Genomic DNA, 25,472 nt, shown 5'->3' on the forward strand with positions numbered 1-25,472 from the left:
GTGATGGGCCACTGAACAATATCTCGGCCCAAGCAAGACCAGATCGCTGCATTCGAAAAAAATCTGTCATGAAACAGATTTGCGGGTAAATAATATAACTCCAATCAATATTTTGAATTCCGTGCCTGTAGGGCTTGAAATGTGTTTTAAAAAATAAGGACAAACTGTCTGAAAATTAGAAATATAGCAAGTGGAGGAGTCGAGGCAGCAGGTTGAGAGATTGCCTCGCATCCTCCGCCAACATGCCACAGATTGCCGTATAATCTGACGCTACGAGGCAGACACGGTCCTGATGTCGATCAAACGAAAGCCATTATGCCCCCCCCCCCCATCCACTTCCCCCACCCTTGATTTGATTTCTCGGTATAAGAGGGAAATCACAATAAAAAATGGGTGACAGCTCTTGCAGGAGGGGAGGCTGAAAGTGACTTATTTCCCTCATGAGCTCCTGTGTGTCGTGGCGGTGTTGATGAGGTAGCTTCACCAGCGGGAGCGGTATATTACCACGGCAGCTCTATGCTAGATCACACAGGGGAATTGTCACGCCTGGCGTCATTACATCCTCAAAGAGTCACAGGTAGAGACACACCACCCTAAAAAGTCAATTGTACTGAATGAGTGCAAATTGAGTTGCATGTGTACCTTTACCACAATGCAACGTTATCATATTATTCTTAACACATTAGGTTGACTGAGAACACTCTCTTTCACATCAATGACCTAGAAGAGTATAGAGAACCTGAAGATACAGGTAACTGCTAAAATAAAGAAAACACCAACATAAAGTGTCTTAAAAGGGCACAGCCATGGTAGTAAAAATGATGGACAAAATAATGGCAGGTCCAGAATTTTTATTCATGACCCTAAGCATGATGGGATGTTAATTGCTTAATTAACTCAGGAACCACACCTGTGTGGAAGCAATGGCTATCATAACTTGTATCCCTCATTTACTCAAGTGTTTCCACTATGTTGGCAGTTACCTATATAAAGATATAGCTAAACATACAAAGTTCTCTGTTATCTACTTTGATAATGAGCTCTGGATATACCACAATGTGGTATAAAAATGTCAATGTTAACTTTATAAAAAAAAACTAAGCTAAAGTGTAACCTCAAAATCAACTGCATCTAGCACTTGTGGCAACTATACTAAATTACCTAGAGTGGCTTGCGATGTATCATTGAGATGTCCTGAATTCACAACGAAGTAGAGTGCACTAACTTTATGACAGAGAACCCAAAGCCTGAGGCTATGATTATATCACTGGGAAATATTGAAAGTTTCAGACAACATATGGAATTTGTTGACACCTGGAATGACAGTGTCGTTTTAACAGCTACTATATTTCACACTTTATTATTGATCAAACTCACAGCTTCTCTCAGTCAAAGAGCAGACTGCCATATTTGACCTGTCATAAAAAAAATCTTTATATTTCCACTCTTTTAATTTTACATTACAGTGTCTCTTTAAATATTGAATAGGTCTGAGCCTGAAGAAAGCCTCAAGGCTGTATGGCTGTATTTTTTATATCCCAAAATGTTTTTTCTCAAAAAGGGGTTTGTGTGTGTTTGTGTGTGTGTGTGTGTCAGTGTCGGTGTGTTGTGAGGCAGCATCATCTCCCTGAGGGGCTTTAGCTAGGTGCTATGGTGTAATACGTAAGCCTACTCACCACAATGCCAAACTGCTCTGGCTCGCACAGTTCCTCATACTCGCTCTTAAGTTCCGCCAGTGCGCTCAGCTCCGTCTGCTCCGGAAGGTTCTTTATCAGGTTCTGCAAACACACACAGATACACACACATGTATATACTGGCTATATCTGAAACTCTCTTAGATAATTCCTTTGATGATGCAGTGGTAGCAATACATGCTTACAACATCTACAGAAGCGTTAGTAACGCCAATTGGGGATGTGTTCGTCCCACCTGGACAAAAGGAATGCAACTCAATGACTACAGCTCAGCATTCAACATGGTCCAAGCACACCAAGACAGTCGTGAAGAGGGCACGACACAACCTATCCCCCCTCAGGAGACTGAAAATATTTGGCATGGGTCCTCAGATCCTCAAAAGGTTCTACAGCTGCACCATCGAGAGCATCCTGACTGGTTGCATCACTGCCTGGTATAGAGCCGCTCGCTCTAGTAGTTGCTTCACGCGCTCTCGCTCTCACTCTCATGCTAACCTGCCTAGTAAGTGTGAAGTCAGTTGAATGATGGTCAACTGAAGAGAGAAGCACAAGATAAACAAAATATTTAAACGTTATTATAGTAGAGTTATAAAGCATAGGATATGACACACTAAGTTATGCGGACTGTAATGACATAAGTGTTAATTCTTGATGATGTTTTGATAGTTTAATTAATTTATAAACGTCTGTTAGCATAGACGCTAACGTCGGCTAAAGTTAGATCCAGTCAAGCTAGCCTTGAATAGTCATGGCGACAGTACCAACGAACGTTCACACCGAGTGTAAACAAAGGGAAACATTTTAACTTTCTGTTTTTAGGATATGTTGAGTATTACATTATGAAAATTGATCTGTGAGATAAGATGATAATTAATACCTTTTTACAAATAGTTTTTTAGTATGTTGGCTATTTAGAATTGTATAATAGTAGCCAAGTCAGTTGAATTAGAGCGAGACAACTGAAAACTATATTGAAGAGAGCATCACCAGATATCCTAGTGTAAATCTTTAAGCTTTTTGACTCCCTTCACTCTTCTCAACTTACCCTAGGTTTAAGAGACAATGTGTGTTGTGGTTTTTCACTACGAGCTAAAGGGGTTTAAGAGGCTACTAGGCAAACACGTTGCCATTGCAGAGCGAGGAGTCAATGCTGTATTATTTGAGTACCATAGATTACTACGTTTTTTGTCACTTCACACGAAAAACAGTGGGAACACTATCATAATACATTGTAAACAACTACCATGCTTTCATGATTCACTACATGCTGCTCGTACAAAACCACGGTATTTGGTTCATTATGTACCATGGTAAATGTATGTTAATTTATGTACCATGGTAAATAGTACAATGAAAAAAATATATATTTTTTTGTCAATACCATGGCAGGAAAATACCATGGTACTGGTACAAATACCATGGTATTTTCCTGCCATGATAGTACAATTAAAAAACAACCATGATAATATCATGTTTTTTGGTCACTACTATGGCAGGAAAATAGCATGGTATTGCAACAGTACCATGACATTTCCTGCCATGGTAGTGACCAAAAAAACATGACTGTACCATGGCATTTTTTCATTGTACTACCATGGTATATTTTTTTTGTAAGGGTTCTCTCTCCCTCCTGTCAGACAACAGACCCTGCTCCTCTAACACCCCTCCCCCACATGGTTGTACTGAAACAACAAGTAGCGCAAGCAAGTCCCCATTTAAGTTGAAAACCCTTTTTTAAATTCTTTAAAACATATATTTTGACTATCCAAATATCCAGAGAAAAAAAATGTGAGATATTATTTGAATAGTGAAATCATTTAAAATGCCCATCCCTAGTTGAGAGGTAGGAGGATGGATAAGAAAAGGTCATATTATCTGGTGCTCTCACTGCTGGATGCATCACACCTCAGTGAGAAGAGCTCCGGTGAAACACAGTTCAAACACCTGTTTACTTGGAATTCATGGCTATTTACCATTCATAAGTAAGATTACATAAGATTAACCTGGTGTTCGTAGTTTCGAAATTGAATTTGACTTTCAGAAAGCCAAAGTCGAACTTTACAATTATCATACAGGTCCAAAAAGTGAGGAAGATGAGTAGGAGGAGGAGGGAGAAAAGCTTAATTTCCCTTAAATGTTAATTGTGCATGGAAAGGTCAGTTCAGTAAATTAAATGAAGCACAGCAGGGATTTTTTTTTATTATTCTCGGAAAGAGGAGGATGAGAAAGAGGAGGAGGAGGAGAGGTGCCCTTTCCCTGATCTTCTGGTGTCTTCCTCCCTCATTAGCTCCCCTAATTTAGAAAGCAGGAGCAGGCTGGACCTTGGTCACATGACAAGGCTAGACCAGGACAGACAGAGACATGCACGCGCACACACACACACACATACATACAAAGACGCACACACAGACACATAGGCACACACACACACACACACACACATTGACCACTGCCCTGGACTACAGCAGCCATGAGCCATCACACAGTACATGGGCCAGAGTCTACTGTCCACTAATGATGACAGCTCTCCCCTTCCCCTGGGGAGTCACCAGTCGAGAAACCAACAAGTTGGAAAGAAATACTGTGGGGTTTGTCAGTTCCAGTATGGGCTGCAACAGTTCTATGAAATGTGTGTTCCTTCTATATTAGCCACGGAATGTTTTCCCAATTAGAGCTAACAAGTGTGTGCCAGTTATGTAGCCTCATTATATTTTAATAATGAACACTATTAATCATAGTGGACACCAATTAAGAACCAGCGCATAGAATGGGATGTGGGAGATGACGTTCCATAACATTTGAGTACAGTGTACTAACGGCTACGGTGTACAAATGATGGGGCTTCCAAATGGCTCTATGGACCCTGGCCAAAAGTAGTGCACTCTATAGGGAATAGAGTGCCATTTGGGACTCAACCTTAATTCCCACCCCAAAAAGAGACAGCTATTCACTCTTGACCTCTCAGGTAGAAACTCTGATTGATTGATTACTCACTCCACTAAGTTCTACTGTTCTCCATGGAGAAGCTGCTGAGCATTGCTTATTAGACATTATGGAAGTAAATTATTGTCCATTAATAAAATAACATATTTGATAGAAAATCATTATAAAAACATAAATGGATACCACCTTGCAGTGAAAAATTAAGTAAACATACGCTCAAAGTCGGTCACAGTTTATGACACACTTCTTATTGTGTGCAAAACACATTTGAATATTAACCCTGTTAGTTTGAAAGTGCAAACCAGGAAAGAACCTCCAAAATATCGCAATCCAATTCAAAATAATATTACTGTAACTTTTTCCGGCTTGTGTAGCAGAAACATATATATATATATATATTTTTGTAGATTCAAACTGCCACTCGACTATTGTCTTCCCATGGTATATTAAATAACTGGTTTGGAGCTCTTCGCGGGTTTTGCGGACACAATCTCCCGTGAACTACATGAAAAGGCGGGCAGAACAGGCCCCCGATAACATCGATGGGGCTGTAGTGGAGCGGGTCGAGAGTTTCAAGATCCTTGGTGTCCACATCACTCAACAAACTATCGTGGTCCAAACACACCAAGATAGTTGTGAAGAGGGCACGACAAAACATTTTCCCTCTCAGGAGACTGAAAAGATTTGGCATGGGTCCCCAGATCCTCAAAAAGTTATACAGCTGCACCATCGAGAGCATCCTTACCGGTTGCATCACCGTCCGGTATGGCAACTGCTCAGCATCTGACCGTAAGGCGCTACAGAGGGTAGTGTGTACGGCCCAGTACATAACTGGAACCAAGCTTCCTGACATCCAGGACCTATAAAATAGGCGGGGTCATAGGAAAGCCCATAAAATAGTCAGAGACTCCAGTCACCCTAGTCATAGACTGTTTTCTCTGCTACCGTACGGCAAGCGGTACCGGAGCGTCAAGTCTAGGACCAAAAGGCTCCTAAACAGCTTCTACCCCCAAGCCATAAGACTGCTGAACAATTAATCAAATGGCCACCGGACTAATTACATTGACCCCCCCCCCCCCCCATTTGTTTGTACACTGCTGCTACTCACTGTTTAATATCTATGCATAGTTACATCAACCCTACCTACATGTACAAATTGCCTCAACTAACCTGTACCCCCGCACACTGATTCGGTACCAGTACCCCTTGTATATAGCCTCATTATTGTTATTTTATTGTGTAACTTTTTTATTACTTTTCACTTTTGTTTATTTGGTAAATATTTTGTTCATTCTTCTTGAAGTGCACTGTTGGTTAAGCATTTTGCGGTAAGGTCTACACTTGTTGTATTCGGCGCACTTGACAAATAAAGTTTGATTTGATTTGAATTGTGCAACAAAGAGCCATCGCCAGCGGAATTGTCTTTCTATGTCCTCTTCATATCTCCTCCGAGTGTGAGGAATATTACCCTGGCAGTTGGGTTGAACAACAAAGCCCTCCTGAACAACATATATTTGATTCAGGAGTAAATGCAACTACACAACAACGAAACCATTCAGCCTTGGCAATCATCATCACTAATGCTCCCACAATCCGATTATTGGGGTTGTTTTCCTCCGCGGCAGCAAGTTCAGAAGAGACAATTAGAGTGTGTTGTGGACTCGTCTGCGACCGCTTCCACTGGTGTCTCCCAGACTTCAGTCTGTGCTGCTCGGTTTGGTAAAGAGTTTGAGATGGAGATGGAGATGGAATTTCTCAGTGTGATTATTATTTCATTTGTCATATCTAGTTAATTATCAGCAGTCCCCATAGGGTTAGGCCAGACTCCTTACGTCAGACCTCCAGACAGACACATTCAGCATCTGGGGGAGATTATTGGAGGGCTGCTACAGTTACCACATGTCCATTTGGGGTCCTGGAGACTAATGACGTCCAGATAGATCGACAGATAGTGTAACTATTTGTATTGACCAATGGGCATTGATTGTGCATGGAAACTGTACTAATGGATCATTCTGTTGATTAGGAATACTATAAAATATTGTATGAGAAAGGACCAACTATCAAGAAACTGGTTCCCTGCATTGATACTCCAATTAAAGAACATATATAAGTGATATTGCGGAATACAATTTTAATATGATGACATGTCTTGTTTCAGTCATCTATCAGGTATTTCATGAGACTGTGTGAAGCATACAGTTGGACTTTGACACAGTGCTCATTCTACTAGCAAGTTGTTTTCTGATTGGAAGAATATGTACACACACAGGTTACGCGGACCAATTTCTCTCCCGTTTCCTTTGTATGGCAGAAATCTACTTTTCCTGTGATTCTCTCTTCAGGCAGTGAATATTCCCAACAGTGAAGTCGGGGAGAAGGGAAGATCAACAAATCTCTAATTATAGTCACAGGGACAGCACAATCAACAAAAATGTTATCCAAGAATTAAACTCTTTATTAAAGTCAAAGGACTCAAACAACAGGACAAATCAGGTGGAAACTCTTTGTTTTCCTCTCTAAACACCTCGCGGGAAGCCGACACAGATACATTTGAGATTTTTCACATCCCATTCAAAGACAGCAAGTTGTGGTTTTCGATGTGTTTGACAGATGCAATTTTCTCGTTTTAATTGATTTGTGTCAGAGCATGGTGTTTTTCTCCCTGTGCTGCTGTGATGAAGTGTAACGTCGGACTGACGTCTTCCCGCTGTGGCACCGCAGCAGGTCTCCAAAGGCCTCTGAGTTCGATACTGAAGAGCAGTCAAACAAGTGCCCTTCTAAAAAGGTCTCCACATCCATTTTCATTTTAATCATGACAGTTTCGTCAATGATGATTTCTTTTTTCAAACTGAGTTTCTGAGTTCCAACTCTTGAAAGGTGGAAACGTGATAGTTTGAGGCAGTTTTAGGGGATTGAAATGCAGGTAACTCTCAAAACAGATAATGGAAGAAGATGAGGCTCCTTGCTTAGCGAGTACCACCATACCTGGTGCGAACTTGGGACCTCTGCCTCACAAACACGTGACCATCCACCCTCAAAAGCTAGCTAATGAGGCGACGTAAGCGGGAAACTTAATGCTGAGGAGTAAGTTGCACACATCCCCATGTGCTACATCTGCACAGTATGCAAATGAGTAGATGCCAAAATGTGTAAAGAATGACTAAGATATTTTTGTTTGGTATGCTTGAATACACCAGAAATTGACAACAACAAAAAAGTATATAACTTATATATATATTTTAATTTTTAAACCAGGAGGCACGTCATGACATATTTAGTATGCCTATTTCAAACAGAGTAACTTCAGATGCCTTTCATGTCAAATCCCAATAAACAATTTTAATGACAGCATCTATGCAGACTCTTTATCCCCTTAGTGAGGAATTAACTGAGTGTGTACAAATATGTCCTCATTCCGCTTCTTCGGTCTGTCTCCTGACTAAATAATAAAACACTTAATATTAATAAGGGTGGGATTTCTCCTCAATCAACACTAATAAAGTACATAAATTAGTGGAAACAGGTGGCAGAAAGCCCAGAGCCATGGAATCAGATAGGTCCTATAAAAATATATTTCAGCAATCAGCTATTTCTAGAGTTGATTTTGTCAGTCTGCCAAATTGTCAATCCAAAGTTAACATAAAAACCAACAGAAGGCATACATTTCTTTAATTCCCGAGTGTTATTTCCTTTACAGGCAGAGATTTTTGACAAGTTTGTAGACTAAACTGTTTGGATGTGGCTAATCTAGAGTAGATCACTCAGACATAACCCAAAAAGGATATTTACTCCAAACCAAACTAACAGCTCAGAATCTCATGGAGGGTCGCTATTCAGCGACAGACTGACAAACCAAAGGTGACAGATTCCAAAATCGCATTAAATATTACATGAAATGAGAAAATTATTAAATACATTGATACATTGTGTGGCGTTGAGGGATGTAGTTGGCAAAGCTGAAATGACTTGGTGTGACATTAAATGTGTATTTTCAAAAATGTGGAGGATTTTGAAATGTGTGCACACCTGAACAGTTACATTGCCCACAGAGTATGTAAAGAGGGATTATGGGAAGGGAGGGATCTCATAGACATGTCTGAGCAAGTGGATATAGAACTCTATAGGATACTGTGTGTGTGTGTGTGTGTGTGTGTGTGCGCGCGCGCGTGCGTGCGTGCGTGCGCGCGCGTGCATATGTGCAGAGCCCTCAGAAATAATTCAAACCCATTGACATTCCACATTGTGTTGTGTTGCAGCCTGAATTTAACATTTATCAAATAGAGATTTGGTGTCACTGGCCTACACACACCATCCCATAATGTCAAATCTGAATTATGTTTTTAGATATTTCACAAATGAATTACAAATGAAAAGCTGAAATGTCTTGAGTCAATAAGTATTATTATGGCAAGGCTAAAAAAATGTTTAGGAGTAAATATGTGCTTATAATAAGTTGCATGGATTCACTCGGTGTGCAAAAATATTGTTTAACATGATTTTTGAATGACTACCTCATCTCTTTACCCCGCACATATATGTAAGGGCGAGCAGTGAATTTCAAAAACAGATTCAACCACAAAGAACAGGGAGGTTTTCCAATGCCTCGCAAAGAAGGATGCCTATTGGTAGATGGGTAAAAATAAAAAAGCACACACAGCATATCCCTTTGAGCACGGTGAAGTTATTAATTACACGTTGGATGGTGTATCAATACACCCAGTCACTACAGAGAGGCAGTCGTTTTTCCTAACTCAGTTGCTGGAGAGGAATGAAACTGCTCAGGGATTTCCCCATGAGGCCAGTGGGGACATTAAAACAGTTACAATTTATTGCCAGTGATAGGAGAAAACGTGTGATGGATCAACAACATTGTAGCTACTCCACAATAAAAAGCTGAATGACAGATTGAAAAGAAGAAAGCTGTACAGAATAAAAAAAATCCAAAAGAAGCATCCTGCAAATCTAACACATCACTGACTACCATTCTTCATATGTTCAAGCATGGTGGTGGCTGCATCATGTTATGGGTATGCCAAATAGAGCTAAGCACAGGCAAAATCATAAAGGAAAACCTGGTTCAGTCTGCTTTCCAACAGACCCAGGGAGAAAATTTGCCTTTCAGCAGGACAATAACCTAAAACACAAGGCCAAATATACACTACAGTGGCGTTCCAAGATGACATTGAATGTCCCTGGGTGGCCTAGTTAAAAATCTTACTTAAATAGGCTTAAAAAGACTTGAACATTTCTGTCTAGCAATGATCAGCAACCAACTTGACAGACCTTGAAGAATTGTTTAAATGCAATTATTGTACAATCCAGGTCTGCAAAGGTCTTAGAAACATACCCAAAAAGACTCATAGCTGTAATCACTACCAATGGTGATTATATCACGTCGTGACTCGGGTGTGAATACTTACAGTTGAAGTCGGAAGTTCACATTCACTTAGGTTGGAGTCTTAAAACTAGTTTTTCAACCACTCCACAAATGTATTGTTAACAAACTATAGTCTTGGCAAGTCGGTTAGGACATCTACTTTGTGCAAGTCATTTTTCCAACAATTGTTTACAAACAGATTATTTCACTTATAATTCACTGTATCACAATTCCAGCAGGTGAGAAGTTGACTGTGCCTTTAAACAGCTTGGACAACTCCAGAAAATTATTATGATAGGCTAATTGGCATCATTTGAGTCAATTGGAGGTGTACCTGTGGATGTATTTCAAGGTGTACCTTCAAACTCAGTGCCTCAACGCTTGACATCATGGGAAAATCAAAAGAAATCAGCTAAGACCTCAGTAAAACATTTGTAGAAATCCACAAGTCTGGTTCATCCTTGGGAGCAATTTCCAAACACCTGAAGGTACTACACTCATCTGTACAAACAATAGTATGCAAGTATAAACACCATGGGACCACACAGCCGTCATACCGCTCAGGTAGGAGACGCGTTCTGTCTCCTTGAGATGAACATACTTTGGTTAGAAAAGTGCAAATCAATCCCAGAACAACAGCAAAGGACCTTGTGAAGATGCTGGAGGAAACAGGTATAAAATATTTATATCCACAGTAAAACGAGTCCTATATCGACATAACCTGAAACGCCGCTCAGCAAGGAAGAAGCCGCTGCTCCAAAACCGCCCTAAAAAAGCCAGACTACAGTTTGCAACTGCACATGGGGACAAAGATCATACTTTTTGGAGAAATGTCCTCTGGTCTGATGAAACAAAAATAGAACTGTTTGGCCATAATGACTATTGTTATGTAGAGGAAAAAGGGTGACCTCAATCCTATAGAAAATGTGTGGGCAGAGCTGAAAAAGTGTGTGCGAGCAAGGAGGCCGACAAACCTGACTCAGTTACACCAGCTTTGTCAGGAGGAAAGGGCCAAATTCACCCAACTTATTGTGGGAAGCTTGTGGAAGGCTACCCGAAACATTTGACACAAGTAAACAATTTAAAGTCAATGCTACTGAATACTAATTGAGTGTATGTAAACTTCTGACCCACTGGGAATGTGATGAAAGAAATAACACCTGAAAAAAAATCACTCTCTCTCTACTATTATTCTCACAATTCACAATCTTAAAATAAAGTGGTGATCCTAACTGACCTAAGACAGGGCATTTTTACTATGATTAAATGTCAGGATTTGAGAAAAACTGATTTGAAATATATTTGGCTACGGTGTATGTAAACTTTCCGAAATCAACTGTATGATAAATATGATCATTTTGTATTTAATTTTTAATAAATGTAAAAATATTTCTAAAAACATGTTTTCACTTTGTCATTATGGTATATTGTGTGAAACACATTACAAGGTGTAAAAAGTCAAGTGGCGTGAATACTTTCTGAAAGCACCTAATGTGCATGCGTACACCCGCATGTTGGTGTGCATCTATGTGTGCGTGTACGTGTGTGCATATGTGCATTATCCAAGAGCCACTTGAGGCCAAGGTTCAGCATCCTCTCAGAGCCAACCATGTTTGCCGCTAAAATGTCCTTGATCTGGGTAAAGTTCATGATGCCATTGACCTTATCAAGGGGCCCAGGACCAGTGGAAGCAAAATAACCCCATGACATCAAATATACACCACCATATTTAACAGTACGTATATAGTAGGTAACAGTAGGTAATTTTTTGCTCATCCGTCCTTATTTCAAAACAAAATGTTTTGATTTCAACTGCTACATCTGGCCGTAATTTACATGAATACACTTGATCTACAAAGTGTTTCTCCTGCAACAAGGCGTGCAGAGAACCTGCTCACAATTTGAAATTGTGACCAATAGTTACCGTGGGACTGATTGCCTTGTGAGAGACATTCACTTAAACATGTTATTCTAATTACCATCGAAAAATTCACACCATGCCGTTTGAACGCTCCACACCTTCTCCCAAAAGTTTAAAGTGATGTATCCAGCTGATAATCATACGATATTACACATAAAACAACGGATTAAATAAATGATGTAAAGTATGATGGGGAGAAAGGGGGATAATGGGTGAGTTGATGAGTGGAGGGGAAGGTACGACGCATAATTCTGTAATTACCATTTGTGAATGAAGAACAGGGTGGGTTATTGTACTGATCCATTCTAATTATAATCTCAAAATGGTATGTACCCTATATCAGTCCATCAAATCAAAGCAGTCTTATCAGTCTACTCTGGCCTACTTGGAGTAGGCTACACAGTCCCAGGTGACTACCTCATGAAGCTGGTTGAGAGAATACCAAGAGTGTGCAAAGCTGTCATCAAGGCAAAGGGTGGCTACTTTGAAGAATCTCAAATATAACATATATTTTGATTTGTTTATTTATTTTGTGTTACTATATGATTCCATGTGTGTTTTTTCATAGTTTTGATGTCTTCACTATTATTCTACAATGTAGAAAATTGTGAAAATAAAGAAAAACCCAGGAATGAGTAGGTGTGTCCAAACTTTTGACTGGTACTGTACATGTTGGTTGTTTTGCTCTAGGACGCCCACAAGCTTCGCAAGACTCGTTAGCTTGGTACCAGTTTATTAGGTACACCAATATAGTAGTGGGTACGACCCCCTTTGCCTGGAAATGTTAGGTCCCTTGGTCCCTGACTCTGCCATCAGCATGACGAAACAGGAACTGGGATTCGTGGGACCAGGCAATGTTTTTCCACTCCTCAATTTTCCACTGTTGGTGATAGTGTACCCACTAGAGCCGCTTCTTATTGTTTAAAGCTGTACGAAATGGAACCTGGTGTGGGTCGTCTGCTGCAATAGCCCATTCGTTAAAACGTGTGCATTCCGAGATGCCGTTGTACACACCACTGTTGTCCTGCACAGTTATTTGCCTGATCGTGGCACGCCTGTTAGCTTGCACAACTCTTGCCATTCTCCTTCGACCTTCTTCATCAAAGAGTTGTTTTCGCCCATTGGACTGCCACTTACTGGATGTTTTCCGTTTGTCGCATCATCCTCGGTAAACCCTAGACACTGTTGTGCATGAAAAACCCAGGAGGCCGGCCGTTTCTGATACTGGAACCGGTGTGCCTAGCACCGACGATCATGAAGCTTAAAGTCGCTTAGGGTCACTAGTTTGTCCTATTCTAACGTTCAGTCGAACAGTACTGAATGTCTCGATGCCTGTCTGCTTTAAATACACTGCTCAAAAAAATAAAGGCTGATCCAACTTTGATGTAATGTCCTTAAAACAAGTCAAAATGAGGCTCAGTAGTGTGTGTGGCCTCCACGTGCCTGTATGACCTCCCTACAACGCCTGGGCATGCTCCTGATGAGGTGGTGGATGGTCTCCTGAGGGATCTCCTCCCAGACCTGGACTAAAGCATCCGCCAACTCCTGGACAGTATGTGGTGCAACGTGGCGTTGGTGGATGGAGTGAGACATGATGTCCCAGATGTGCTCAATTGGATTCAGGTCTGGGGAACGGGCGGGCCAGTCCATAGCATCAATGCCTTCCTCTTGCAGGAACTGCTGACACACTCCAGCCACATGAGGTCTAGCATTGTCTTGCATTAGGAGGAACCCAGGGCCAACCGCACCAGCATATGGTCTCACAAGGGGTCTGAGGATCTCATCTCGGTACCTAATGGCAGTCAGGCTACCTCTGGCGAGCACATGGAGGGCTGTGCGGCTCCCCAAAGAAATGCAACCCCACACCATGACTGACCCACCGCCAAACCGGTCATACTGGAGGATGTTGCAGGCAGCAGAACGTTCTCCACAGCATCTCCAGACTCTGTCACGTGTTCATGTGCTCAGTGTGAACCTGCTTTCATCTGTGAAGAGCACAGGGCGCCAGTGGCGAATTTGCCAATCTTGGTGTTCTCTGGCAAATGCCAAACGTCCTGCACGGTGTTGGGCTGTAAGCACAACCCCCACCTGTGGACGTCGGGCCCTCATACCACCCTCTTGGAGTCTGTTTCTGACCGTTTGAGCAGACACATGCACATTTGTGGCCTGCTGGAGGTCACTACGCTGACAGACACAGCAAACCTTCTTGCCACACCTGGATGAGCTGCACTACCTGAGCCACTTGTGTGCGTTGTAGACCCGTCTCATGCTACCACTGGCGGTGAAAGCACCGCCAGCATTCAAAAGTGACCAAAACATCAGCCAGGAAGCATAGGAACTGAGAAGTGGTCTGTGGTCACCACCTGCAGAACCACTCCTTTATTGGGGGTGTCTTGCTAATTGCCTATCATTTCCACCTGTTGTCTATTCCATTTGCACAACAGCATGTGAAATGTACACTAAGTGGACAGTTTGATTTCACAGAAGTGTGATTGACTTGGAGTTACATTGTGTTGTTTAAGTGTTCCCTTTATTTTTTTGAGCAGTGTAGCAAGCCACCGCCGCGTGACTCAATGGCTGTAGGAGCAAACCATTTTTGTGAATGGGGTGTTTGTACCTAATAAACTGGCCAGGTTCCTCACTACTCTAGTGTGGCAGGTTCCTCACTACTCTAGTGTGACAGGTTCCTCACTACTCTAGTGTGACAGATTCCTCACTACTCTAGTGTGACAGATTCCTCACTACTCTAGCGTGACAGGTTCCTCACTACTCTAATGTGACAGGTTCCTCACTACTCTGTCAAGACTCAGATTGAATAGACTGGGGTGTTGCGTCAGTTTTAATGACTGGTACATTCGGTGCCCTTGGACTTATCAACTAAGGGCATTGATATGGCTTTACACCATCAATGGCATCTATAATGTGTTATAGCATGTGCATATTTTGAGTGTGTGTGACAGCTGCATTGAACAGCTTTACAAAACATGAACACACTACTTACAATATCTAAGCACACCTTTTAGACACATCATAATCAAAACATATTAGGCTATGTGCCACAAAGCTAACTACAAAGTAAACACTGTATGTATCACATTTGAAAACTATTCCATGGTTATTACTGTAATCCTACATGGTTACACAGTATCTCCCACTTCTACTATGTCATGACGTTGGCCTGATGGGGGAGGTTTATGACCCCCATAAATATCTTCCCCCCGTTTCTCTCTCTCTACTCTATAGAGTTGACTCTTGAAAAGCCCTTTGTTAACATAGAGATTATGGGAACATCAAAAGGTGGGAAACAGAACCAAATGTCGGTAATCCAACCAGAAAATATGCATTGGTACATAATGAATATGTCGTCAGATCAGTTGGCATCTGAGACATGATTACTGATGATAGGACGACATAAACTGTAGATTAACATGTAATTGTTGTGCAATTTAAATGTTTAAAAATGAAACTATTTGTGAAAAGATTCAATTTAATTTTTAGCTTCTTAATGAGCGAAAACGGCTTGTCATAAGAACACCACTCTGCTCACTCAGAGGCCCAAGTGAACAGACATGGGTTGTAAACTTTGAAACACACCCTTCAAGGTCACCTACAGAACTAAGCCAACCACAGCGTGAGTTCTGGTTGAACGACAAGATCCTAACGAAATTAGCATCACATTTCAATGTGAAGATGACGATCCACACGCCGAAAGGATGCATTTCGACTATACCAGCCAGAATATAGCAAGAGCCTAAAGTATGGCAAATTGGTATGAACTTTGAACTCTTATTCACTAAAGAAGTGATACCTCCTTGCCGATACCTCCTTGCCGTTGCGTTAGCGCAGCAACTGTAGACGTGGGCTAGGAGAGGACGGACAGAGGAGCTGTTCTACCACATGACGAAGGTACTACCAAGTATCTGTTCTACCACCAGACATTCTTCAAAGGACAACCCGACCTTCCATCTACGACCAACCGATCGAAGAGCAGCTCAGAGTAAATATTTATTGCATTTTCCTTTTCCAAATGGGCGGTTATTTAGAATGCATAATATTCTGTACTTACGATAGAGTAGCTGCCTACGGCCCAATAGAGAAACAACATATTTTTGTTCCTCAGTCTTCCCACTCTTTCATTCAAAACCCAACCCCCCTCTTTTGTGTAACCAGCCGTGATATATGTTCCGTCCGCTAGGGACATTTTCCTTTATGACATAATTTGTAATCAACGTATGATCCATTCTGTGTAGATGTAATTATGTGTGATTATTTAGGTATTTAGTAAATAAATAATTCAACCACATTTTGATTTGCTGATTCAACTTGTTAGCCAGGGTTCGTGAAGATAACCTATAATTTACAACTTTCAGATGAGACTAAGGTGACGATTAAATATTGACTGCTATTGAGGTAAAACATTACCAGGTCTTTGAGAGTATATTCGGAAGATAACAGCTCTATAAACATTATTTTGTGGTGCCCCGACTTTCTAGTTAATTACATTTACATGATTAGCTTAATCAGGTAATATTAATTAGATATAAATTATTTTGTAGAATAGCATGTCGTATCACTTAATCCGGCATAGCCAAAGACATGACAGCTATTTACCATGACTTACTTCAAACAATGTGCCCATATTTATCCATTATGACATGCTGGGCTTAAACACATTAAAACTACCCTTTGTATTTTCCGTTATATCTGAAAGTCATTTTCTTCTCTTAATACTCCCTCTCGACAGCGCATTTGCACACAACACGTATTGATTACAAATGAATAAGCAGAGTAGAGCCGTGTAGTCATTAGCCTTTCCTTTTGAAAAGGATATGGGGCAATATTAAACACATCGGCCAACATAAAACATTAAGGAACCACTCAGATATTCTGCAAAACAAGCCCCCAGGGCGAAATCCACCAATGAGCCTGAGCTTTACCACTCACGGTGCATGTGCACACAAACAAGGACACACACACACACACACACACACACACACACACACACGCATACTCACACTCACACACACACACAAGTGTGCAGTCCGGTATCCACAAACACACACCAAAAAGTTAGTGCACCTAAAGATTTAGTATTTACCCATCTCATCTCGCCACAGCCTGAGTGAGTGACAGCTAAAGCCTTGGTGGAAGAGAGTAGCGCACCAGGAGTTCTAGCAGCAAAGTCCGCAGAAGTTTCTTAAGCTGGGCTCAAAAGAGCCACTAACTGAGTTCGTTTTTCATGTCGAATGAGGGGTCAAGGAGAGAGCCTTAGCTCCACACAGTTGTCACGGTACATCAAAACATCCACGGGATCGACTAAAAATGGTACAATTGTGCCAACGATGGACACTCTTCGCCATTGACACCAAAGTCTTCCCCGAGAAATCTAGAAGTTCTATGTTCCCCTCCCTCTGTCAAGTGTCTTCTGACTAACGCAATTTGAAGATCTCATAACACCAATATAATACTTGAGTCATTGTTATGAGCTATTATGGCCTTGGTTGGGCATAAGTACCTTTTAAAAAAAGGTCTCATTGCCACAGAAAAATTATCTCAATGACCAAAAAATGTATCCTTCAAAGGGTTCATACATTTTACATTTTACATTTAAGTCATTTAGCAGACGCTCTTATCCAGAGCGACTTACAAATTGGTGCATTCACCTTATGACATCCTTATGACATCCATCCATCATACATATGCCATTGTGTATTCACATTTCTTTGTGTGTATGCATTCGCTTTGAAGTGACATGGCTAATTTGGAAATGGAGGCCAATTGAACATGATAGACTCCCTCTCTCTGCCCGATTGACTACACAGTATATAGTGTAGCCGGGGCCGATAAGAACCTCAAAGAGTACAACAAGTGCTGTAGGGCATTACGGGACTGCATGTATGTTAGATCTCCAACAGATTCTTAACAGTCATCGGTGGAAACATCGTGTGCCCAGTCGGAAGAACATGAAGGTTTACAAGCGTGATGTTTTAAATCAGAGAATAAGGCTGACTTGTACATTCCCTAAAAGAACCTTCAAACATATTTGAAACCTTTAAAATGATATTATCTAACAGCACCTTGAAAGACCTTCCAAATCTGGGAAAACTACATCCTCTAACAAATTCCTTCAAATGGGCAGCATGAAAAAGCACTCTTTAGGCATGTCTTTTTTCTGTAGCCGTTTGGTGCTGCTTTCACAGCTCTAGGTCTCTACCCCCTGCGTTGTATCTACCAATGTATTATCTCAGTAAGTTATCCGGCCTGTGAGGAGCTCATTAATGATCTGTGCATTGTTTGGCCTTCTTGTGCTCAGTTGGCACCAACCGCACAAGGGCACCGAACCAAATACCATCATTATGTCAGTTAAGCCTTCCCGACAGGGCAGAGAAGGCAATGACGGGGGTCTCGGAACAATTAAGGAGCCAACAGAAAAGCCAACTTAAGACACTGGCAATGGAATGATCCTGCCTCGCCGTTCTTGAGTTTGTTTTGTCAACTATAGCCGGTGGCCGTGTTCAAATGAAAAAGGGTGCTCCAGAGTAAGAACTGTAATGTGTGTCAGTGTGGTGGTCGGAGCCCATCCCACGGTCCACGACCCCCTGCTCCCATTGGTGCGGTGATTAACTTGAAAATACTTCATGGGTGTGAACCAGTCTGAAAAGAGCAGCGGTGTTTTAAAGTGTGGCTGACCTGTTATCATGTGGTCTGAATAAAGAGCGAAGCAGGGAGCGCGAGCCGAGGCCCTCAGGTTGTGGCCTTGTCACACTGCAGACAATGGGAGTCGAGGCTGGGAGGGTCACACGTGCCTGCCCCCGTCCCCAGACAATGCACTTCCACACGTTTCTTCCACCGCCACCTCTCTGAGTGGCTTTGTCAGCCCGGCGGCCTTTTCAAGGAGACCTTTGCCCCGGTTTTGCCGTGAAACACTCAGACTTTTTAATGGGCGAACATTCGTTAAAAAAAAAATACTGTTTTTGCAACCTTTTCATCTAATTGTTACAGCGGGTCTTTTGTACTGACACGCAGAGGCCATCTGACATCTTCTGGGTATGTGGCGATGAAGAAATGGAGCTGACATCCAAAACTGACCTCTCTGCAGCCGTGAATAAAGCCATGATCAGATGGAGCTCATAGAGAAGCAGCTGAATGGAAAGGGCCATTGTTCAGAGCATGGCATCTTGTAGAAAGACTGGAGATGTGTGGGTGGAAGGGAATTTGTACTGAGTGAGGATGTAGGTAAAGCTAATAGCACACGGAAGAGACAGAATCCTATGGATGGATGTGCTGGATGGCTGGTGGTGACTGCTTGGTGGTGTCAAGGCCGGCGCGCCACAACGTTTCACAGACAAATCATTGCATTAGACATTTATTTTTTATATTTTACCTTTATTTAACTAGGCAAGTCAGTTAAGAACAAATTGTTATTTACAATGACAGCCTAGGAACAGGGGTTTAACTGCCTTGATCAGGGGCAGAAGGACAGATTTTTACCTTGTCAGCTCAGGGATTCTATCTTGCAACCTTTCGGTTACTATTCCAACGCTCTAACCACTAGGCTACCTGCCGCCCCCGGCGTGTCGACATGGGGCCGGGAAGATGATGGAATTGAATATGGTCTTATATACATTAAGAGCCCTACTTTCTCTCCCTCCCTCCCTATCTATCTGTCTATCTATTCATCCATATTTTTTCTTCCCTTCATTCACTTCCCACATTCCTCTTTGAAAGAGCTGTAGTGGAGGTGCCCTTTTGAACTGAAGTGAATTTTCAATAAATACTCTGCCTCCCGGGAATGGTGCCGTGGGATCCCCGGTTCATATTGAGCAGGGATAGTAACGGTTTCGCAGTGGGCATGAGTGGACTACCGAGGCCCTTGCTTTGCGTACACAATTTTCTAGATTTTTCCCATTGCGGTCAATTTGGCGAATGGGGTGACAGCGAGCCCGCTCACGCCCCTCCCTAGCTCTCCTCTCCTGGGGGCCGACATCTCCTTGACTGCAGTGTGAAGGAGGGCTGGACTGAACTCTTCTCACTCTACCCTTTGGCCTTTGCTGGAAGCGAATAGGCAGAGAGAAATCCCCCTCTACAGAGAACCACTCTGTAACCTAACACATCTCTTAAACCCTTTCTCCCATCTATATGAGAGGGCTCATTAGGATCTCACCATCACGTGCCCTTTCCTCTTATAGCAATATCATAGCATCATCCACATTATCATCCTACACTGGCTCTAAAGGTGCATCATGGTGGCGTGTTTGTGTGCAGCCATGTGTGTGTAAATGGCCAATGTGTGCCGCGGAGAGCCGTCCGTGCATTGCGATTCATCAGTGGAGTGAGTGGAGATGAGCTGAGTGGAGAAGGAGACCACACTCAGGGCTGTGTCATCCCAGCGGTAGGCTCAATCTACCCCCTCTGAATCAACCTGCATCCATACCTGCCCCGGCGCCTCTCCTCTCACGGCTAACCAACAATCTTCTTAGATTCCAAGTCACCTCTCCATTCCACAAGTCTGCCTGGCGACAACACATAAGGGATATTACCGTTTCCCACGGCTGTACTTAGGCCTTGGTGAGTCGTCGAGTGTTCCAGTGAGTGAACAGTACAGTGTGGCTGTTTGACCTGGCCATATATCTGTATGTGGAACAGGGATCGGGAACGACAATGGGATAGGATGGGATATGGCCGAGCTTCTGTTGACAGATGAATCTCCCCTCGACGAAAGGCTGAATGTGGAAAAATCTCATCACGTTAGCTTTTCTACGCCTATGCAAAGCGGCGGTGGGGTTTGAGCCGTTGTGCTTTAACGCAGGCCCTGTGCTCTGCCAGATTGCGAGCCAATTAAAGGTTATCAGAGCTCAAAATAACAGTATTGTAGGGGCTGCTGGCGGTCAGAGAGAAAAGATCTGAATAAAAATATTAGTAACGAGTGCGCTGAGAGTCGGGAAGCAAGTTCAGGCAGTGAGTGTTTTAATAAATACAAGAAACAACGAACATGAAACACAAACATCACCGGCATGAACACATAGTCAATAACACCTGAGGAAAGAGCCAAGGGAAATGACAGATATAGGGAAGACAATCAAGGAGGTGATGGAGGTGAAGGAGACCAGGTGAGTGTCAGGAGGCGCAGGTGCGAAAGACGATGGTGACAGGGGTGCGGGATAATCGGCAGCCTGATGACCTAGAGGCCGGAGAGGGGGTGTACGTGACGATATTTCAACGCCGCCACACTTTCCTACTGTCTTTGAAGAGCCTCAGAGCAAAGAAGTGACCTTCCGTGGTGCTGGGTGTGTTTACTACTAAACCATAAGGACAAAGGACAAATAAAATGCACATCTACGGGGTAATTCATCTCTTTTTCTGAGTGAGAAAGGCCGACAGACTGGTTGTGTTCCAGTCAAGACTGAGAGAACGCACGGTTCACTGCACAGGGACAATAGGAATGATAACCCCTAGTGGTCTAGCTCACAGAGACACAGACACTGGCAAGCTTACATGGAAATGTGCTACTTTTTAATTCACTTCCCATCCCCCCGTTTCTATACGCCTGCTACTTAACATTAGACAGAAACACACAAAAGGAAACGGGGCTGCAGGAGAGAAGTAATAAAAGGACAGGGCGGGCGATGTCAACGCATATTGCACCTCTTGTGCCAAGCCAATGCAGCTCTACCTCAAACGAGCCGCCCCGTTCACAATTATTTCGTTCTCCCTGACAAGGAATACAGAAGCAATGTGTAAATAGGGTACCAATAGCTAGATCATCAATCATGGCATAAGAGAAAGGGCAGGGGAAAGGAGGGTGGAGCTGGAGGGAGTTTTGCCAAGCCTTGTCCCACACCATCTATTATGAGTGGATGAATAGGAGGCCCTATGGTGTGGAAGAATGGGGTGATGCTCAGTTGTTCCAAAAAAATTAGATGGGGTCACCAGGCTACCTAACACACATTAAAACACAAAGGTGCATCTTGACGGACTACAATTGCCTAGCACACACACATAAGTACAGACACACACACAAACACACATGTGCACGCAGTTCACACACATCCACATGCATGCATGCATGCATACACACGCACATGCGCACACCCAAGGGGGTCAGACGGTAGGTTGGACTGACCTGGATCAGTGATTCGCTCAGCCTCTCCTCGTCCACCTCCAGCACAATGTCCCGGATCTCTTCATAAGGCAGCCGGAATGAGCCCAGGAAAATTGCTGTTGTGATATAGAAAGGGAAGACAAGTCATTTTCCTCTTTCTTTTGTATTAGACTGGCAGGTTCAAAAGAGAGCTTTCACCACTCATTGGCCCCTCAGAAAAAAACGAGCCCAGAGCAAAACGTGTCTCTTAGAAAAGTAATACACGTTCAGCTCTTTGATCGGATTTTTAGTGAAAACAAACATTTTGTGCACCAATTACGAGATAATGTCTTGATGTGTAAATCTCCTAACTTTTGGTTAAACCACAGATTCAACATTCAACATAAGGACAGAATCTCAGGTAAGAAATGCCAAGTGGGTCTGGTGTGATCAAGCGCATCGGCCCGGCTACATCTTAGCTAGGTTTCCAGTGAGAACGAGAGTTCTGAGAGTTAGATTGATGCGAAGAGAATGATTATTTCTCGGCAGGCATTCTCACCGGACACCCCGGGCTCCAGGTGGGCCTGGAGGATGCTCTCAAGGGGAATCTGGACATTTTGGCTGGTATGGGTGGGAGTCACCAGTGGAGGTCTGGTAATGAGTATCTTCACAGCACTGCTACAGCAGGCCCACTCTATGGCAGTCCACTCCCTCTGTACGTTCACATCTGGTACACAGGATAGCATACCTCTTGTCTAGGGTTGCACAATTCTGGTTACGTTACCAAATTCCTAGGATTTTCAGAAACAGGACTTATGGGAATTTGGGGAGTTACTATAATTTTGTAAGTTTACTCTGATCCATAATTATTTGAAAACAAATATAATAACTTCACTAAAGATCTCTCATATTATGCTCCACAGGAAATGTCAGCCCAAAAATGAAGCGAAAACAGAACAGACAAGTTTCCAAAGACACATTTCCAAAGGGAATGTTTTGGCAGTAAGATTGTGTGATGAGTGAAAATGAAACACATATTATGAATTAAACACCTACTATGAATAAAGCTAACAATGAACATAACACACTTAATATCTGCTGCTAACCAAAAAAAGGTAGGGTGTTTTGTGGCATGAGGAGCGAAACAAAACAAATTCCATAATTCAAGAGGCCGGATAGTGAGTAAAAGGTGTAAGGTTTGCTTCCAACTCACAGTCTCAAAAAGGTTGAAGTCGGAAGTTCAAATACACTTAGGTTGGAGTCATTCAAATTTGTTTTTCAACCACTCCACAAATTTCTTGTTAACAAACTATAGTTTTGGCAAGTTGGTTAGGACATCTACTTTGTGCATGACACAAGTAATTTTTCCAACAATTGTTTACAGACATTATTTCACTTAAAATGCACTGTATCACAAATCCAGTGGGTCAGATGTTTACATACACTAAGTTGACTGTGCCTTTAAACAGCTTGGAAAATTCCAGAAAATGATGTCATGGCTTTAGAAGCTTCTGATAGGCTAATTGACATCATTTGAGTCAATTGGAGTTGTACCTCTGGATGAAGACCTCCACAAGTCTGGTTCATCCTTGGGAGCAATTTCCAAATGCCTGAAAGTACCACGTCCATCTGTACAAACAATAACACGCAAGCATAAACACCATGGGAACACGCAGCCGTCATACCGCTAAGGAAGGAGATGTGTTCTGTCTCCTAGAGATGAACATACTTTGGTGCGAAAAGTGCCAATCAATCCCAGAACAACAGCAAAGGACCTTGTGAAGATGCTGGAGGAAACAGGTACAAAAGTATCTATATCCACAGTAAAACGAGTTCTATATTAACATTACCTGAAAGGCCGCTCAGCAAGGAAGAAGCCACTGCTCCAAAACCGCCATTAAAAAAAGCCAGACTACGGTTTGCAACTGCACATGGGGACAAAGATCATACTTTTTGGAGAAATGTCCTCTGGTCTGATGAAACAAAAATATAACTGTTTGGCCATAATGACCATCGTCATGTTTGGAGGAAAAAGGGGGAGGCTTGCAAGCCGAAGAACACCATCCCAACTGTGACGCACGGGGGTGGCAGCATCATGTTTTTGGGGTGCTTCACAAAACACAGTCGTGGCCAAAAGTTTTGAGAATGACACAAATATTAATTTCCACAATGTTTACTGCTTCAGTGTTTTTAGATATTTTTGTCAGATGTTACTATGGAATACTGAAGTATAATTACAAGCATTTCATACGTGTCAAAGGCTTTCATTGACAATTACATGAAGTTGATACAAAGAGTCAATATGTGCAATGTTGACCCTTCTTTTTCAAGACCTCTGCAATCCGCCCTGGCATGCTGTCAATTTATTTCTGGGCCACATCCTGACTGATGGCAGCCCATTCTTGTATAATCAATGCTTGGAGTTTGTCAGAATTGGTGGGGTTTTGTTTGTCCACCCGCTTCTTGAGAATTGACCACAAGTTCTCAATGGTATTAAGGTCTGGGGAGGTTCCTGGCCATGGACCCAAAATATCAATGTTTTGTTCCCCGAGCCACTTTTGCCTAATGGCAAGGTGCTCCATCATGCTGGAAAAGGCATTGTTCGTCACCAAACTGTTCCTGGATGGTTGGGAGAAGTTGCTCTCGGAGGATGTGTTGGTACCATTCTTTATTCATGGCTGTGTTCTTGGCAAAATTGTGAGTGAGCCCACTCCCCTGGCAGAGATGCAACCCCACACATGAATGGTCTCAGGATGCTTTACTGTCTACTCCGGACAAGCTTTTTTCTGGATGCCCGGATGCAGTTCATTTGCATGGCAAAGAGGGACTTTGCAATTAATTGCAATTCATCTGATCACTCTGTATAACATTCTGGAGTATATGCAAATTGCCATCATACAAACTGAGGCAGTAGACTTTGAGAAAATTAATATTTGTGTCATTCTCAAAACTTTTGGCCACGACTGTAGATGGCATCATGAGGAAAGAAAATTGTGTGGATATATTGAAGCAACATCTCAAGACATCAGTCAGGAAGTTAAAGCTTGATCGCAAATGGATCTTCCAAATGGACAATGACCCCAAGCATATTTCCAAAGTTGTGGAAAAATGGCTTAAAGACAACAAAGTCAAGGTATTGGAGTGGCCATCACAAAGCCCTGACCTCAATCTCATAGAAAATGTGTGGGCAGAACTGATAAAGTGTGTGCGAGCATGGAGGCCTACAAACCTGACTCAGTTACACCAACTCTGTCAGGAGGAATTGGATAAAATTCATCCAACTTATTGTGGGAACGTTGTGGAAGGCTAACCGAAACGTTTGACCCAAGTTAAACAATTTAAAGGCAATGCTGCCAAATAATAATTGAGTGAATGTAAAATTCTGACCCACTGAGAATGTGATGAAATAAATAAAAGCCAAAATAAATCACTCTCTCTACTATTATTCTCACA

The 25,472-nt window shown here is 42.4% G+C and overlaps 1 protein-coding gene across 5 annotated transcripts in view; it reads right to left on the reverse strand.

The window, feature by feature from the left end:
* LOC129828030 (protein diaphanous homolog 2-like) overlaps window positions 1-25,472 on the reverse strand; it is a 644,069-nt gene that overhangs the window by 288,613 nt on the left and 329,984 nt on the right. For all 5 annotated transcript variants that reach the window (XM_055889439.1, XM_055889440.1, XM_055889442.1 and 2 more), the window contains 2 exons: window positions 22,062-22,156; window positions 1,677-1,778 (listed from right to left, as the gene is read on the reverse strand). In XM_055889439.1, the coding sequence (XP_055745414.1) occupies window positions 1,677-1,778; window positions 22,062-22,156 (197 nt within the window). The remainder of the gene's footprint in view (window positions 1-1,676; window positions 1,779-22,061; window positions 22,157-25,472) is intronic.

The sequence above is a fragment of the Salvelinus fontinalis genome, chromosome 29 (genome assembly GCF_029448725.1).
Source record: "Salvelinus fontinalis isolate EN_2023a chromosome 29, ASM2944872v1, whole genome shotgun sequence".
Lineage (NCBI taxonomy): Eukaryota > Metazoa > Chordata > Actinopteri > Salmoniformes > Salmonidae > Salvelinus > Salvelinus fontinalis.